General features: G+C 43.2%; 3 protein-coding genes across 5 annotated transcripts; 1 reads left to right on the forward strand and 2 right to left on the reverse strand.

Moving 5' to 3' along the window:
* Window positions 1-117: 117 nt before the first annotated feature.
* On the reverse strand, window positions 118-4,699 carry tdh2 (L-threonine dehydrogenase 2). Of its 2 annotated transcripts, XM_062396559.1 has the most exons (9): window positions 4,327-4,699; window positions 3,995-4,201; window positions 3,415-3,457; window positions 3,268-3,338; window positions 3,026-3,175; window positions 2,770-2,942; window positions 2,582-2,672; window positions 2,181-2,450; window positions 118-1,569 (listed from the first exon to the last, which is right to left on the reverse strand). In XM_062396559.1, exons 2-9 carry the CDS (start codon window positions 4,185-4,187, stop codon window positions 1,424-1,426), a joined length of 1,137 nt encoding a protein of 378 aa, XP_062252543.1. In that variant the 5' UTR covers window positions 4,188-4,201; window positions 4,327-4,699; the 3' UTR covers window positions 118-1,423. The 2 variants fall into 2 exon arrangements, with proteins under 2 accessions (XP_062252543.1, XP_062252544.1); XM_062396560.1 differs by having other exon boundaries at window positions 3,995-4,699.
* A 167-nt stretch (window positions 4,700-4,866) lies between these two features.
* On the reverse strand, window positions 4,867-10,151 carry zgc:154055 (uncharacterized protein LOC556036 homolog). 2 transcript variants are annotated; one of them, XM_062396557.1, is made up of 11 exons: window positions 9,961-10,151; window positions 9,461-9,517; window positions 8,981-9,089; window positions 8,730-8,855; window positions 7,585-7,758; window positions 7,282-7,499; window positions 7,006-7,167; window positions 6,655-6,796; window positions 5,974-6,194; window positions 5,714-5,865; window positions 4,867-5,107 (listed from the first exon to the last, which is right to left on the reverse strand). In XM_062396557.1, exons 1-11 carry the CDS (start codon window positions 10,149-10,151, stop codon window positions 5,007-5,009), a joined length of 1,653 nt encoding a protein of 550 aa, XP_062252541.1. In that variant the 3' UTR covers window positions 4,867-5,006. The 2 variants fall into 2 exon arrangements, with proteins under 2 accessions (XP_062252541.1, XP_062252542.1); XM_062396558.1 differs by lacking the exon at window positions 9,461-9,517.
* A 1,762-nt stretch (window positions 10,152-11,913) lies between these two features.
* fam167b (family with sequence similarity 167 member B) lies at window positions 11,914-14,326 on the forward strand. Its single transcript, XM_062397777.1, has 2 exons — window positions 11,914-12,379; window positions 12,865-14,326. The coding sequence occupies exons 1-2, from the start codon at window positions 12,065-12,067 to the stop codon at window positions 13,126-13,128; spliced, it is 579 nt and encodes a 192-aa protein (XP_062253761.1). The 5' UTR covers window positions 11,914-12,064; the 3' UTR covers window positions 13,129-14,326.
* Window positions 14,327-17,060: the final 2,734 nt, after the last annotated feature.

Here is a 17,060-nt window from a genome sequence, read left to right on the forward strand (position 1 = left end):
TATGTGTAGCTTCTTTAATTTGTGATCTTCTCTGTCTGTCGTTTAGCATAATATAGATTTAGATTAATAAGGGGAAAACATGAAAGGGGAGACATGGACTTAACTAGATATCCGTTTACTTCTCAGGAACACATTCAAATGAGGTATGTGTGCACTAAATCAAAACATCAAATGGCACAACAACATTCAACATGGCAGAAAAAGATATCCTACAAAAAACTGCTAGTTTCTTCATCACAGTAAAAATATTGAAGTTAACCCCTTACTGATTTCTTTAACTGAATTGTTTTAATTACTATTGGTGCTCGGGTCACCAGTGCTACCATGTAACCCAAGTTATAGTTGTGTTTTGAATGTAGTGCTGTTAAAAAAAAAAAGGTTATTGTTGGAAATGTAGGGGGCAGGGGGGGACTGGCCCCAGCTGAAACCTGATTGGCCACTGTACTGTCAATATTTTTTTTTTTTTTTTTTCAATTTATTTTTAAACTAAACTTTTTCACTTACACAACTAAAAATTATTTGTAATGTAATCAAGTACTAGTCAAGTATCCGATACCTTAAAATGTAAATCCTCATGTTATAGTCATTGTACCCAGTAACCATCTTAATATATATTTTTGTATATTTTACATTCTCTTGAATACATGACCTTGAGCCATATATAATGATCACTGCTATTTAGGTAAATTACATTTTTTATTATTCAAAGTCTGATTCAAACAACACTGCATTTTAGACCGTTTTCCAAAAGTAATCTACAGTCAATAAGGCTTGTTATTGTTGCATATTCATAATCAAAATCACACTGCTGGCCAGAAGACAGTAAACTAAAGGCTTCCTGCTCGATGCCAAAGCAAGGGTAGTGGGTTTGTGTCCAGTGTGTGATTTTCACTTGATATTACGAAACAGCCAGAATACATGATGTGTCATTTCAGTCCAGAGCTAACTGAGCCAGCCATTCCAGATAATTGTGGAATCAAAGTATACAACAGCTTTGATACTTTCAATCTGCGACTGGTCCATATTGTATTAGACATTGTAACAGACATTTAACAGACTGGTGAGTCCATGCAAGTGATTGTATGATATTTGGAAATCTCTGAAGCTTACGAAACAAATGATTTTCTTTTGCATCTGAGAGATGCTGGTACCACCATCACGATTAGAAAACAACAAAGATGGAGAGAAGGTTTGACAGCATATTATTCCCTGAAAAAGACTGAGATGTGTGTCATTGTGTGCATGCGTGTGGAATCTCACTATCCACTGTATTCTGAGGGCTTCTAACTATGAATTACACCTAACAGACACTGGCTCATTGCTGTAATGTTCCAGAGAAACACTTTCGGAAAAGTGAAGTGAGAGATAGTGTATTGTTCGTGTAGGGGTAGGGCATTGGTCAGTCTCTGTGGAGCAGGGTTTGCTAGCTGACTGGCAAACCCTTATTGGTCCTCTTGGCTCGAATGAAGTGCAACATGTCGGACACCAGCTCTTCCAGCCCGAAGGCTGGTGCCCAGCCCCAGTCTCTGCGAGCGTTGGTGTCATCAAACCTGACCGGCCAGCTGTCCGCTGCAAAGTAACAAACATCACCACATTAAAACCATTCTTAGTAGTTTGCGTGAAGATGATGATATAAACCGCACAATTAATTCAAAGACATAAATAGGATAAAAAACGGAAAACACAGGGAGGCCACAGATCTAGGGGCGGGGCCAGGGGGGCACTGGCCCCAGCTGAAACCTGATTGGTACCTGAAATGCCACTGTAATGTCAATATATTTTTTTTTTTAACTTAAACTTTTTCACTTAAACAACTAAGAATAATTTGCTAAAGCTTTTGTATATTATTATATAAATCCTATATCCGCCCCTGCATGAGCCCTCAAAATCTTATAGAATAAATTCTTACCAGTAATGTTGCTGTTTTTATCATGAAAGTTTGAATTTTTGACTTTTAATTACAAACATGCCGTTTTGATTCTTCAATACCAAAGTTCATTTTTTATAAATATAACCAAAACAGGACATGTCACTTATTAACATCCCTTAATATATTTACATGTATGTGTAATTGGTTTCATTCCAGTTTGACATTACCCCAGTCTATATATGCTGCACAACTTTGTCATCCCATCAAGGTTTTGTGTTAAGGTGTGTGTACCACACGCTTTAAGTCGTACCGATGTTCTGGCGGACAGAATCGGGGTTGTAGGTGACCTTGAGATGGGGGAGATGCTTGCGTATTTCTTGGGCCAATTCTTCCGGAGTGAAACTCATGGCAGCTATGTTGTAGGTACGCAGGGACATTTGGCACTCCTGCGCCTGCATGAACTCCACTGTGGCACGGTGGCAGTCAGAGACGTGCATCATGGGTAGACGAGTGTCAGGTCGCAAGTAGCACTCGTGGTGACCCGTGCTGAGAGCATCGTGGAAGATTTGAACAGCGTAGTCTGTGAAGAAAAAGGTCAGGGCTGCTTAGTCCATAACATCGAGCTGGTTTTGCTGTACACACACATATATATATATATATAATTTTTTTTTCTCAGATTGTGGTATATGCAGATTTTAAGTTGAGCAATACCTGTGGTTCCTCCTCCAGGAGAACTGTTGACTGATATCACACCTGGGTAACGTAGGCAGCGGAAGTCCAGGCCATATTTATGATGGAGATACTGAAGAATGATTAACATGAATATGAGATCGGAAAAATCTATAAATACAATCACGGCATCCTAAGTGTCTTTGTGTGTTTATTATAAATAATTTCACCTCTCCCATCAGCTCCCCATGCACTTTGGACACGCCGTAAATGGTTCGAGGTCTTTGGATACAGAGGTCTGGGGCCGGGTCCCGTGGAGAAGTGGGGCCAAACGCTCCGATGGTGCTGGGGACAAAGAGGCGCAGGCAGTTCTCCAGTGCCAAGTCCAGCACGTTATGAAGGCCTGGAAGATGCAGAGTGGAGTCAAAACACGACAGTCTCTCTGAAAATGCGGTACCTCTAAATATGGTGTGCAATCCAGTGGACCTGTGATGTTGATCTTGCGTGCCAAAGCCAAATTAGCCTCGCCAACAGCACTGAGCAAAGCGCTGTAGTGGACGAGCCAAGTGATTCGATTATTTACAATAATTTCTCTAAGGTGCTTGTAGTCCAACACATCAGCGTATACGAATGGACCTGATGGGAAAAAAGAGGGAAGAGCATTTAAAAGTATTAACAAAGGAAAACAGGACATAAAAGGCCATAAAACTCATTTATATTTTGCATACCACTGGTGAAAACATGAGGCGGAGGCTTCTTGATGTCTGACAGGATGACGTTCTCTCGTCCATACAATTTTCTGCACATTAATAAAGAGAGGTCAAATTTCAGACTTTCACAAACTTCCATATCTCAGGAATTTCTAAATATCTCACCTCAGTGATTGTGCAAGCCCCACACCTAACTGCCCAAGGCCACCTGTACACAGAGACACATTGAATGTATCGACTTTGCAAAAGAAACAAAACATGCCTGGAGCTCAGTATGAACGTGATATCAATGTTTTTGGCGCACCATGCTTAAGCTGGTGAAAAAAAAAAGCATTCATTTGTTCCAAAGCTTTATCATGGGACAAAAAGTGGCAGCAGTCTATTATTCTCACCCAGTGCCACTCATTGGCTCTTTTATGTGACTAGCACTGTCTGCATGCACTCTATTGTGATGAGTCAAAATGGGGTCCTGGTGCTGGTGCACAGTGAAAACAACTCGAACAGACAGAATGGACAGCATGTGTCCGTAGTATTCCACTCATGTCACTGAATCATATGAAACCTTCACTCCAGTACTTCAACGTAACCTGTTGTTTGATGCTTAGTATGTGCCTGGTGCTGTTCTCGGCTCCCCGGAGATGACAGCTCTGTTGCCGATAGAAGCCAAACAGTGGCTGCACAGTGAAAGTGGTAGAAAACAATGGCCGTTACATGCTCAGAACAGACAGATGTGGATTTGTTTAACCTGTGATGAGGACACGAGGGTGTTCCTGAGAAGGTAGCGGGCCGCTGGTCTCCACACTGTTCCACCTGCTCATTCGCTTGTGCAAAGTGCTGAAGCTGCGACGGGGCAAACTCTGCACCCTGCTCAGGCAACCCCTGCAAAACATGCCCAGCAGGGCCACAGTGGGCACACAGACCCGAATGCCCGGATTCATGGCCAGCAGCAGCTCTTTAGAAAAGTCAAACAGAACCTCATGAGACCGTATTGATCACTGATACACATCTTAAGAAAAAAGTATAGACAAGATCATGTTAAATAGTATTATATATGGATCATGTGTAAAAATTCATTACCTGTGTGCTGAAAAATTAGAAATCCCACAAAGATGATTCTTGATCCAACACCAGCAGTTGCAGTCAATCCAAAACTATTCCACTTAACTAAATCACAAGATAAATGCTGATAAAGAGTTTTTGAGGCATTTAAATGTTAGGGTGAAGAGATCACCAACCCATCCGATTGGTCAGCGTTTCAGTTCGCCCAGTGACCACTGGATACATAGGCAGGTGTGGAGAGTCATGCTGGGCTACGTGGTTCTTGTCCTCTTGTTGTAATCACCCGGGCCGGTGGCTCTTGACTGAACGGGACTACAGTCTCCAGCCTGCAAAGCTCAGAGCGTGCAAACATGCTGACTTGCTGTGCACAGGGATTTGTATTGTGAAGAGTGTTTAGCTGAGCTTAACAGGACTGGGGGGGTGTGTCCGTTATGTAGCACCCCTCTATTGATATTATTTAATGGTGAATATATGTCAGAAAATATGTACCTCACTGGAATTATGCAAAACGTATGTTAAATTCAAGGTTTGTCAAGCATTAAACACATAACATTTTTTTTCTTCCAAAACAGTTTTATGAAAGAGTAAACAAACTACCAAAACAATTACATTAAAATGATTGTTAAGAATTCTGAAAAATATTTTCACAGTCCACTGGCATTGTACATTGTAACACTCGGGCTTATTCAGGGGGTTTGTCAGGTGAGCACCAGCTTCCCCCACTCGTTGACCATGTTTCTTATTTCCTCCTGAGCCTCTTGCAGGTGCCGAGTCTGTAGGGTCCACCTCAGGAAAAAGCCTAAGGATCAGACGTGAGCTTGAGTCAGCATCAAGACTCCTCAAAGTTGGCAACACGTGACAATTCAACACCAGGGAACTCACTGAGATTAAATGAGATGCTACAATATTGAATGAATATAACTGATTAAGCTAACACACAAGTTTGAGAGCAGGAAAATGGCATGCTTGCACTGAGATATTTTGTTGCTTGGACAGATTTCCTGCGCTTCAGCTTCCAGTAGAAGGTCACGTGTTGTGTTGACATATTAAATTGTCCTGCCATTGCTTTGGGTGTGTTAGATGAGTGTGTAAATAATGCCACGGAGGGCAGCAGTGCACGGACCACCCATACAAGACTCTTAAAGAAGTGAATCTTTAGACAGAAGTAAAGATAATAAGTAATAATACGAGCAGAGAGGAGAAATCCGAAAGCAGACACAGAAGACACAGGAGCAGTGTGAGCATGAGGGGAAGAAGAGCTGGAGCCCACAAGATCTGTCCAAGCAACAATAAACTGAGTGCAAGCACACAGTCTGAGCACAAGCAGAGGAGTCCTGCTCTCAAACTGAGAGACCACACCCTTTAATAAAGATAGGATTTATTACGTCTGTCAATCAAAGCTCACCTCTCCAGAGCTGCAGGGACTGAGGGTGGACCGAGGGCCAGATGGCCAGCTCAGTGTGCTCGTACAGGGGGTTAGAGTAGGGCTCTCTCTCCTTGGGCCTCAGCAGGGCCTGGAACAAACAGTGAGTCTTCTCCTTCACCTCTAGAGAACACCTGCGGAAAGCAGACATCGGAATCAGGGGTAACATGAAGCGTGTGAGGATAGGGGTTACTATGACACAGCAGGTTTTGTGTCAGAATATGTGGAGAAGAACTGCCGACCTCTCCTGGTCGCTGTTACACAGGAAGGTGCCGTAGTCTGAGGCGTAGGCCTCGGTCGCCAGCCTGAGGAGCAGCGCCTCTGAGAAGCCCAGCGCCAGAGGAAACTGATGCCACAGCTGCCAAACACTGTCCAGCAGCAGCAGGAAGAGCGGGGACTCCTGCTGGAGGCGGGCGTGGGAGAAGGCCGAGTGGGCACATCGCTGCTGGAACGGGTGTCCCGCCTGAGACAGGAAACACACACAGTACATACAGGGCACAGACAAACACACTCATTTCTGCAGTTCACAGGTCACTTTTCGGGTTATAAATGTTTAGCTTTTTTCAACATAGAATCAAGGGATATTCTCCATCTTGTCCTATTTTTCCGATTGATTGTTTAGGACCTCATTTGAGCAGTTAGTGCAAGAGTCACCCTTTTACCCTTTAGCCAGGGTCTCATGTTTACCTTGGGGCACAGAATAAAAAATGTGTAATTTGGACCACTTATCTTAGAGGGCAACTTGTACACCTGCATTGGTTTATTTCAACACTGCAACTGTCTTTTTTCATCCTTGAGTAATTGCAGCTCCTTTGTTCCATCTCCATAAGGCCAACAAAAACCACCAAATATGTCAGGTGCTACTTAGATGTCTCACGCGCGCGCACACACACACACACAGAGAGACACACAGAGACACACACCTGCACCCACTCCCTCTCCAACAGAGTCAGGAAGCCCTCCAGAGTGCGGCAGCTTGGGTCCATGATGAGCTGTGCCAGAGTGCTGATGAGCAAAGTGGAATCTGTCCCTTCAGAGCCGTGAACCAGAACTGAATGACCGTCCCTGGACAAAACCGACAGACACACCAGAGTCCAGAAAATCTTCATGAATATCTTATTTTCTATATAATAATGTTTATTGTACCACCCCCCCTGCAAATTTGTATTCGAGAGAAAAAGGTCCTTAATGGAAATGAATATACAGGTCTGGAAACAGGATATGAATATACACATTAATCCCAGTGTAAACACAGCAGAGGTGTAAGATCATACCTCTCCACACACTCTGCCAGCAGACCAGCCGTTGAAAGAGCAGTCTGGACATGTGACAGCCATTTGGAATTCTCCAGCTTACTCAGCCAGCGGTCCATATTGTGGGACCCGTCACCACAGGCCTCCACCAGCTTGATGAGGCTCTCCTGGAGGGCTTTACCCCTGTTTAAAAGGGACAGAGGTTCACTTGATGGGAAAGATCAAAGTCTTAACATGGTGAAAAGCTTCTGCAGTGCACACACACACACACACACACACACACACACACACTGAGACCTTTCCATCTGCTTGTGCAGTCTCTTCCAGCCGCTGTAGCACGATTTGGACTCAAACCCCCCGCCCATCATCCGGGCCTGCTGAGCCTGCTGACTAGAGCGGGTGTCAATAATGTAACCTTTGTCCGAGTTGTCAATCACAACCTGGAGGAGGAGCTCGTCTTCCCTGCAGCGCTTCCTATTGGCTCCTGTCAGCGGCTGACTGCTGCGCATGATTACCTGAGAAGTTTTGATTTCGGTTGGACTTATTTGGCACGATGTGTTTGCATGTTCAGACCAGAGGAGAAACACACAAACGTCTCACCATGCCGTTCTTCCTGTGGTAGTAGCAGAGCACAGGGAAGCGTCCTCCCTGTCTGAATTTGGCCACTTTTAGCAGCATGTCATCGGTTATCTCTTTAGGAACGATGACAGCTGGGGGGTAGGTGGGACACACTGAGTATCCTCTGTTCACAGTGCTCAGTCTCCACCTATCATGCTGCGAACAGAGGAGAGAGAAGGTTGACGAACACCAATCACAAATAGCTGCGCTTAGTGGTACTTGGTTGTAAAAACTCATTATATATCACATCCCTCTGCACATGCTAGCTGCTGACGCATTCAAGGGAGAGTGTTTCACTTCTGACATTTGACCTGACAATTTATACGAAATAGAAGTTGCACAACTCTAAACCTGATCCAAAATCTTTAGCTAAAATTACATTAAATACATCATGGTGACTTTGTATGTAAAGCTCATAAATTTTCCATTACAAATTAAGATGTAGATATAAAAAAGACTTTTCAAGGTCCTGTTTAAACCTTCTGAGACCCAAGCACCACACATCTTACAGATGCGAACACCTTTAAGAAGTAAAATTAACAAATTCTATAATCTATTCTATAGTTCTATAAAGGCAACTTATAAAAGCAAGATACAAGATAATTATCTTTTTCCCACTAAATAATAACCTTCTCCTTAAAAAAAAAAAAAGCTAAAACAGAAGTCCCAAAAGATGATCGATGAACAAGATGAATAAAAAAACATCTTTGGACTTCAGTTTAACTATTGTAAAAACTCGCCCAACTCCCATGTTTTGGGAACAGTGTGCCTATAAAATACATCAACCAAGCTGCCCTCATGGTCCACTAAGGGAGTTGACCATGAGGATTATTTCACCATCGCAACGTGCTGTTCCCAGAGGAAGATGTCTCTCTGTTAAACACATTCAGGAGTTAGGGGGAAACAAATGAAAACTTAGCGAAGAGGATATCCTGAATGTTGACCTCCTATTTTCATTCATTCAATTTCCCTGGCATTTTCCTGTCATGTGGGTGTCGGACTATTGTTGGGAGAGGTTTCCTGTGAGACCCTGGTGGGTGATAATATATATTTTATGCATGTGGTATTACATTTCTACACAGCAGCAGCATTTTTACAAGTACGCGTAGTTCTATTATGTTGGTTACCAGCTCCTTCATTTGACTGTAGTGGCTTTCAGGGGATGAGAGACCCCACTGGTCCTGCAGGCTGAGATCAGGAGGTCTGTAGAAGAAAGGATACATCTCCGACACACAGTCCAGACAGGACAGGGTCTACAGAGAGTTGGAGAGAAACAGATCATTGCAGGACGTCAAAATAGATGATCAGATTCAAAGCGAAAAAGTGCAAAGAGGAAATGTTTGAGGTTTCATTATGATTATATGATGACTTGTGACACCTCGATAGAGCGTGCAATGTTGAGACACTGCTCCATGCCTGGGATGTCCAGCTGGAGCACTTGCACATCTTTGCACTTGATGGTTATCGTCCCTGAGGATCCAGCTGTCCTACAAACACAAATACACACTTATGAGTCCTGGACACAAAAATGTCCACACTCAACACTCAACAGCAGTTCGGGAAGTCTTTCTTGAAGCAGGAAAGGAAGGCAAACCTGTGTGTGGAAGGAGAGCTTTAGCCTGCTGCCAAAGGACTTCCCTTTGTACTCTCTGTTACTGACCAAAGAATATTGCAAGCAGTAACAGCGAAGCTTTCATGAGGTTTAACGTCAACAGAATGTTAAAAGCAAGCGACCCACAGTGTGAGTGTGTGTCTGACAAGAGAGTTGCTGTAATGCTGTTGGCACATTTCCTTCTGCAGCACTTGTGAGCAGTTAGGGCAGAAACAGGGAAGACACACTGGAACACAAATGTCCAACCTTTCACTGCGGCCTGCGTTAGAGAAGAGGCCGGAATAGCCAAAAAGATTTTCCACACTGGTTAAAAAAAAAAAAAGATTTGAGGGATAACATGAATTAGATGTTGGATGATTCACTGGCACAAAAACTTGTTGTTGGTTAGTTATTGTTGTTATTTATCTTTGAAGATTCTCAGTCATACAGTTCATGGTATCATTGGGAGTTTGTACAAATGGACTTGATTGTGTTTCACATCTCATCAAAAAGCCACTTTTTGGAAATGTCTTCAAGAAACACAAGCACCGCCAATGTACAAATCCTGAAGTTAGTTATTGTTGAATGTGAGCATGCACAAGTTTGTAACCATCCTCAGAATGAAGTTGTCCTAAAACATCCACAAAGCACTTACTAAGAGACTCAGTTAAGTTCATTCTACGTATATCTAGGGCATTTTTCCAGCGTGGAACCCGATGACCATCTTGTTTTACATCCTCCACGTTGATAAGATGCAGTGAGCTCACCTTTTCTCAGTGGCATCGATGTTCCTGAGGAGCAGTAGAACCTGCCGCGATGAGCCTCCCTCCTCCTCTCTGACCGAGAAGAGCAGGTGGTGGCCGGTGATGCACAGGGTGCCTCGGCTCAACGGGTGCAGGGGCTGCCGAAGCACTACATCCTCCACATTGGCGGTCTTGATGTGCTCAGAAAACTCCATCAGCCCCCCCCCCCCCAAAAAAACGAGAAATCCAAAGAGCCAAACCTCTGAAAGCAGGTGGAGCCCTCCAACTTCAAATCACCTCCTCGCCTTTACGGTCCTGAGAGAATGAAAGCAAAAGCATTCTCCTCCTCTGTGCGCAACGCTGGCTGGAGAACACTGCAGCTCCTGCACTGTTTGCTTGACGATAAGGAGGCTATGAATAGATTCATGTTTACTCGAACATACTCAACCACATAATCTATCTGCACCTTTTCAGACTCAGGGGGCTGCAGAGCTATACACTGATCTGGTAATGTGGGGGGAAAGAAACTAAAGAGTTGCTTGGGCTGAGTAAAAACGGAAGTGCACGTTTCCTGAGAGGCAGCAGCAGCACTGATGTGTCACACACACACACACACACACCACACACACACACACACACACACACACACACACACGCACACAGAAACACACAGAGACACACACACACACACACACAGAGGGAGAAACACACAGACCCACAAGCTGGTAAAAAGTTTTGAACACTGTGGGGGGAGCAGAGAGGGATGGGAGCAGCACTGATCGGCTTGCATTATGGTGAATGACCACTAGATGGCAGCAGACGCACATATAGAAAGCTGGTTTTAAACCTTAAATCACGGAAGCAGAACTAGAAAAAACAAACCTTGTAAAAGATTCTTAAAGAAAGGTTCTGCATTCAGAAGTTAATCCGAATTGTTTAAGGGTCCAGTAAGATTGGATGGTATGATTTAGGTGGAAGGGATCTATTGGCAAGAACTGAATATAAAAAAAATGCTAGTTATGTTTTTTACTAGTGTGTTTCATCTAAATTGTAGGACAAGGTTTCTGCCTGGTCAATAATTTCTAAATACAAATGCCTATAAAGGTAATATATTGATATATATAAAAGATATAAGAAGAAAAATACAAAAATGATGCACATTCAGGAGAAATAAATACAAACTGATGAAGACAGTTATAACAGTGGTTAAAGGGAATGTGCAAACTCAACTGTGCAAATAGTTGGGCCTCCATATTGTAGTAATTTGCTTGCAAAAGTTCAATTAGATATGCATTATATACAAATAATTATAAAGTGCAACTCTTTCTTAGATTAAACTACAGATGAATGTAATCTAGCTCAAAACAAAGCCAGGTCATCGACCAGGGCATCAAAATCCTTCTAACACACATCAACACAGCAATAATGTAGGACTCAGAACAGTACTTTCTTTGCTCTTCAGTCGTTTTACGAATGATACTTTTATATTCTAGCAAAAGTATTATTAATTGTACTTGTGATATTAATTATAATAATAATAGCCTAATACACTTTATCTATATAGCACCTTTAAAAGCACAGTTAAGGCACTGTACATGTTAAAGGTTACGACTTGTGTGAAGACAATAGAAAACCATATAAATATTTTTTGGGAAACAAAAGGATTGTAAGGTATAAAGTAACATAATACTTACTTCAAAATGCAACTGAAAAATATTGTGTACTAAGATCATTTGCAACACTCAAATTGTCATCACAGGTATACAAAAGGTAACCAAACAGATGTTGTGGAATCAGGGAATTCGACAGTTTTTATGAACATGTTGACTCAAACATCCCGACATGATATTATTTGCTTGAATTTATGAATTCATTCAGCATTTTCAGTAAATCTGTGACAAAGAGACACGCAGTCTTTGCTGCCAGGTCAAAGGGCTCTGGCTTCCTTCCAAGAGAAGCCTATAAATGCTGCAGCCTGCGCGTCCTGCGGGATGGGCGGTCACTCCCTATAAAGGAGGTGAGGAGGACCTGTTGCGCTCGTATCGCCTAGCTGAGGACTCAGAGAGTGAACTCAACCTGAACTCGACGTGGATTCCCGTGACTTGTGATCGTGTCACTGTCTGACACGATGGAATTTAAAGAGTTTGGAGAGGAGTCCAGCGAGGGACGCGCGGAGGATCTGGACAGCGTGAAGGCGCTGACGGAGAAGCTGAAGTTACAGACGCGCAGACCGTCCTATGTGGAGTGGCAGGAGCGCGTCGAGAGCCGACCGTGGAAGGAGAGCGTCCCGGCGGACACGGACACTGGTAGTGCGGTCTCTGCCGGGGGACAGGCCGTCTCCGTGCCTGTGCTTTTACGCAATGAGAACTCAGAACTGGTCGTGCGCAACATATGTGGCTTTGAGACTATTGATGATGCTTTGGAGTTTCTGAGAAAAGAGCTGGTGAGTGATCACTGAACCTGACGCTTTTATTTGTCACTTTTCTCCTTTTCACTTTTCTCTGGCTGTTAAGTTCCTTTTTCCTATATCTGTGAAATAGTTATATAGTGATGTCCTCTCCATGGATGTCATACCTTAATTCAAGGCAAAGCATGAGTGACTTCATGCAGTCCTACTAGCCTAAACAAATAGTTTTCAGAGAATTGGATGTCTGTTCTCCCAAGGCCCCAGGCAGCAACCCCCATACTACACACCCCAGTGATTAACACCCTTACATAAGCAGATAAAATTAGATTAAAGTATAAATAATCCAAATTTCCCCATTCTTGCGGGTCTTTAATTTCTCCTCAAATCCCTGCCCCCCCCCCCTCATAATCTCCAACTGCTTCCCTCCTTCATTCATTCATTCACCTCTGCTCCCTCTTCCTCCTCCTCCTCCTCCTCCTCCTCCTCCTCCTCCTCCTCCTCCTCCTCCTCCTCCTCCTCAGAGAGAGATGCAAGTCCAGGACAACAGGTTGGCCCGCCAGCTCATCCGCCTGCGTGGGGAGATCCACCGGCTGAAGGTGGAGCAGGTGTGCGACCGCCACAAGGAGATGCTGGACGACGCCACGTACGAGCTGGAGGAGTGCGAAGAGGAGTCGGACCTGCTGTGTGACATCCCCATGAAGGCCGCCTTCGCCCTGTCCACCCCGCTGAAGCACCTGGGCCTCACCAAGATGAACATCAACTCCAGGCGGTTCTCCCTGTGTTGAAAGCTTCATTAATGTTGCTGAGAATCTTCCAGTCCACTCCTCTGACTCCTCTGAGCTTGTGTAGACACATTATTATCATTGTTATTATTATTCTGGCTGACTCCTCTGAAGGTGTTCTGGTGCCAGAGTGGAGAGAGGCTGCCAGCTACTGCAGGGCGGAAATGAAAAGGACTCATTTGATGTGCACAATGGCTTGATGTGCATGGGTAAGCCTCTGTGGACAGACCTGCAGGGGCAAAGTTCCTTAATACGGACACACCTTCCTGCTGGATGGAGCCTGAGCTGCTCCATTGACTGTGGTTTGCGCAATGCTACATGAACCAAAATAAATAAATAAAACCTAGGAGCTGGTCTGAAATGTAAAGGTTATAAAAAACAAGCCATACTGTGATACAGTTTAGATCACTAGTGATATTTTTGACTGAAATAAAAGGTATGAAGGTGGCATTTCAGCTCCAATCTGGTCTTGGCACAGTTAAAAAAAAACGCTCTCCTGCAGCAGTTTTCACTCTAAGCAGCAAGTTCCAGCTGCTGATCCGTCAGTGCACTGTCCGTTTACCAGTATTCTCAGAGGAGGCGGGAGGTCCCACTCCAATATATTTACACCCATTCTTCACACACACTAAAAATATTCCCTATACACTCACCACTGCAGTGACACAACCCAGGAGGCCACATGTGATGTATTTTGTTTTCCATTACAACGGCCAGATGCTGCAGAGCACAGATTGTAAGCTACGAATGGCTGAACAGTGACCAAATATAGTCCTCATTGAGTTACGCAGTGGACAAATTCAATAGTTTTTTATATAACAAGTAAGACAAATAAAATTGTTATTCTTGAGAGATATTTTACTTGTTTACAGTTTTTTTAAGGTAGAAAAACATACTGAAGTTATCTTATTGATGTTGTGGAATCATGCTACTGTAAAATGAATTTATATATGAGACAAAGTAGAATAAAAGGAAAATGCCTTAAAATGTAAACTGCCACTCTCTTGCAAATGCAATACTATATTAAACACACTTTACTATGTCTGTCTGTTGTATCCGTGCAATTGTATTATATTGACATACACTGAAGTTTAAAGCAGCACAATGTAACATTTACTTAAGAACAGCGCCCCCTGCAGCCACACGTGGTGACTATTCCTGTTAAGGTCCATTCAACAATTCTCCATTAAAATATCTAAAAACATCTGGACCTATCCCATATATTTTGTTGACTTGTGTAATGTACAATGTTTCCAACAATACTCAAACTCAAAGAAATCACAATTTTTATTCAAGGTACCAGGATATTTCATTTTGGTTGCCTTTTAATTTATTTCATATATTCTTTACCAATTGCTTTCTTGTTCTTGTTCTTGTTCTTGTTCTTGTTCTTGTCACCATCATCAGTTGTTATTACCACAAACTATCTTGACATCTTCACCTGTGTCTTCTGCGTGTGTGTCACTGCATTTTCTTTTTTTAATGTGACAGATACGTGTGACGCATCTGTCACACGTTATATGCATCATCAACCCCCAACTTGTTTGTGGTGAAATCGGTTGGGGATCCCCTGCTGTGTTCACACATCGACTTCTCCTGGATTTTTACGGGCTTTACGGGGAGGACAGGGGGATAAATCCTTAGAAACTGCGGAGCGTCTCACACTGACATTTGCTTTCACATATGCACCTCCTCCAGAGAGAATACGGTGGATCTACAGAGTCTGAAAGCAGCTTTATAGAATCACAATTATTTGTTCCGTATTCTGTCGTCATCTCCCAGTAAAGTGCAAAAGCACAAGCGCACCAAGAAGATTGTGGGACAAGAAATGGGGATGACAACATTCCCATGATTCTACGCTGCTCATGACATCATCACCCTAGGTTTTTTGTGGTTGTTTTGATTGAGAGACCCCTTGAGGTCAAAGTTAGATATTGTATACGATTCAGGGATTAACCTGTATGTAAAAAACAACGCGTATCACTCTGTTGACAGACGCTCGGACTGTTTAGTCCCACCCACTGAACTGAAACACAACTGAGCGGTGGATATCCTTCATGATCCCCGGCTTCCTGAACCAGAAGAGCTGCTGCCGTAACAAATACTACAACCTTTGTATTTAATGACAGTCTTTTTAACTGATCTACAGATCGGCAATATTCTTGAAATGGCTGGACCTGATTTTGACAATTTAACCTGTGACTATCATTCAGTTCTGTGTTGATCGGTCTCTGCTCACCAAAGTTACATGGAGCAACAACAGACGTTCAGGGAGAAAGCTCCACCATTTTCCCTAAGAAAACCATCAAACTAATATGAAATCTGTTATGGTAAAAGATTGCATCATCTTTCTTTAAGATATATGTCATTACATGGTTGAAAAGTGCCAGTTGGGACAGAGTCTGTGCATCTGACTGAGCACATTCTACTATGAATCTTATCTTGGCCAAATATCTCCAGATGCTCCATCAGGTCCTCCTCATGTCATCCAACCTGGGTCCCAGAGCTACCAAGGCACAATGGACTCTTCTTTCCCTCCACGAGACTTTCATGACCTGGTGTAATATCCACACATATGAATGGGGCCCTGGAGGGATGTGCAGAGCCACAGACATTGTTGAGTGATAATTGGTTGAACAAGAAACCAAATATGCCTTGGCAAGAGTGTGGTCTTTGTGCGAAATGAGAGCACGAGTGGGACTGTTGATATGATCATAATAAGGCAGACTTCAGGACAAGGGTGACCTCATGTGTGACGTTAGACCGTGATAGTGGGAATGAGTATAATATGGAGAACGCATAGGCAGAGGTATGACACCTTAAGGCTTTATCCATAGTGAAGGCTGTTACAATAAACAGTGTGGACTAATGTCTCATCTCTGCCCTGCAGATAGTTTCCCTCGACCCTTTCCCAACAAATACCACATTCCGTTATATGAGCAGATACTGATATCAGAGTGCAAATAAAGCACATTTATCCATCTGATTATTGGGAAACTGTTTGAAGTTGGTAAAGATTGTTTTTAAGTGTATAAGCATCAGCTGCTTACTCGCTCACATAAAAGAGGCCAGCACCTGCATCGTGAAGCAGGAGGTGGGAGGGCTGGAAAACCTACTGCATATCGATCTTATCTCGTTTTGACTGCGTAACAGAACGTGATTTCCAGCCACATTTGGAAGTTGTGACGCTTGTGCTTGAGAAGCAAAGTAGGAATACCCTTAAAGGCTCAAAGAGACACTCACAAACTGAGGTCCATAGAGGGTGTAGGTATGTGGTGCACCTTTATTTCATCATGCAACTCGGTGTGTCAGCTTTGCTTCTTGTTTTCTTGTCCCTCAGCTCAGTCAAAAGCTCAGTAACAGAACTTCTTGTCGATGTCGAAAAGTGAAACTACTTCACCTGTCCTTGTGTGTTTATACCGTGCGGGCTCAGGTGGTTTCATTGCAAGTGAGCCTTTTTATGGTCGTCGTCTGAGCACACATTTCTGTGCGCTTCCTGTGCTGTTGGGACTGATTTCCTGCCAGTGCATGCTCCGTGGCAGCAGCAGCAGCAGCAGCCACTCACCACAAGAGAAGAGATGCGGTCAACAGCTCAGAGTCGTCTCGGAGTTAGAAAAGGCAACAGCTCAGCCAATCTGCGATGCTTATTATTTGACCTTATTATTAGTTTGGCCTCCATTAGACAGGAAGCTTGGTCAAAACAACGATATGTAAAGTCATCCACCCATTGACATTTGGTCAATGGTTTTGTGACTGATTCTTTTTTTTCACTTTTGCTTAAAAAGTGAAAAAATAGGTCAAAGTCTATTTTGAAATGCTTCACTGACCACACAGATGATACAAACCACAAGTCTGAGAGATGGAAATAGCCTCTGTAGCTTTGTTGTTTTGACTATAAAGCGGAAACTTGAGACAAGAATATTAACTAGACCTAAATT

Source organism: Platichthys flesus, chromosome 10 (genome assembly GCF_949316205.1).
Source record: "Platichthys flesus chromosome 10, fPlaFle2.1, whole genome shotgun sequence".
Lineage (NCBI taxonomy): Eukaryota > Metazoa > Chordata > Actinopteri > Pleuronectiformes > Pleuronectidae > Platichthys > Platichthys flesus.

What these genes read in the sequence shown, in the direction of transcription:
- tdh2 (XM_062396559.1), bottom strand. Translation starts at nt 4,187, where the DNA reads ATGAATCCGGGCATTCGGGTCTGTGTGCCCACTGTGGCCCTGCTGGGC. An exon ending in CCCTCGTGTCCTCATCACAG is followed by an intron (nt 3,458 to 3,994) that starts GTTAAACAAATC and finishes CTCTGTGTACAG; the next exon opens with GTGGCCTTGGGCAGTTAGGT. An exon ending in TTCTGTCCGCCAGAACATCG is followed by an intron (nt 1,570 to 2,180) that starts GTACGACTTAAA and finishes GTTACTTTGCAG; the next exon opens with CGGACAGCTGGCCGGTCAGG.
- zgc:154055 (XM_062396557.1), bottom strand. Translation starts at nt 10,151, where the DNA reads ATGGAGTTTTCTGAGCACATCAAGACCGCCAATGTGGAGGATGTAGTG. An exon ending in ACAGTCAAATGAAGGAGCTG is followed by an intron (nt 7,759 to 8,729) that starts GTAACCAACATA and finishes CTCTGTTCGCAG; the next exon opens with CATGATAGGTGGAGACTGAG. An exon ending in CTGGCAGAGTGTGTGGAGAG is followed by an intron (nt 6,797 to 7,005) that starts GTATGATCTTAC and finishes GGTTTTGTCCAG; the next exon opens with GGACGGTCATTCAGTTCTGG.
- fam167b (XM_062397777.1), top strand. Translation starts at nt 12,065, where the DNA reads ATGGAATTTAAAGAGTTTGGAGAGGAGTCCAGCGAGGGACGCGCGGAG. An exon ending in AGTTTCTGAGAAAAGAGCTG is followed by an intron (nt 12,380 to 12,864) that starts GTGAGTGATCAC and finishes CCTCCTCCTCAG; the next exon opens with AGAGAGATGCAAGTCCAGGA.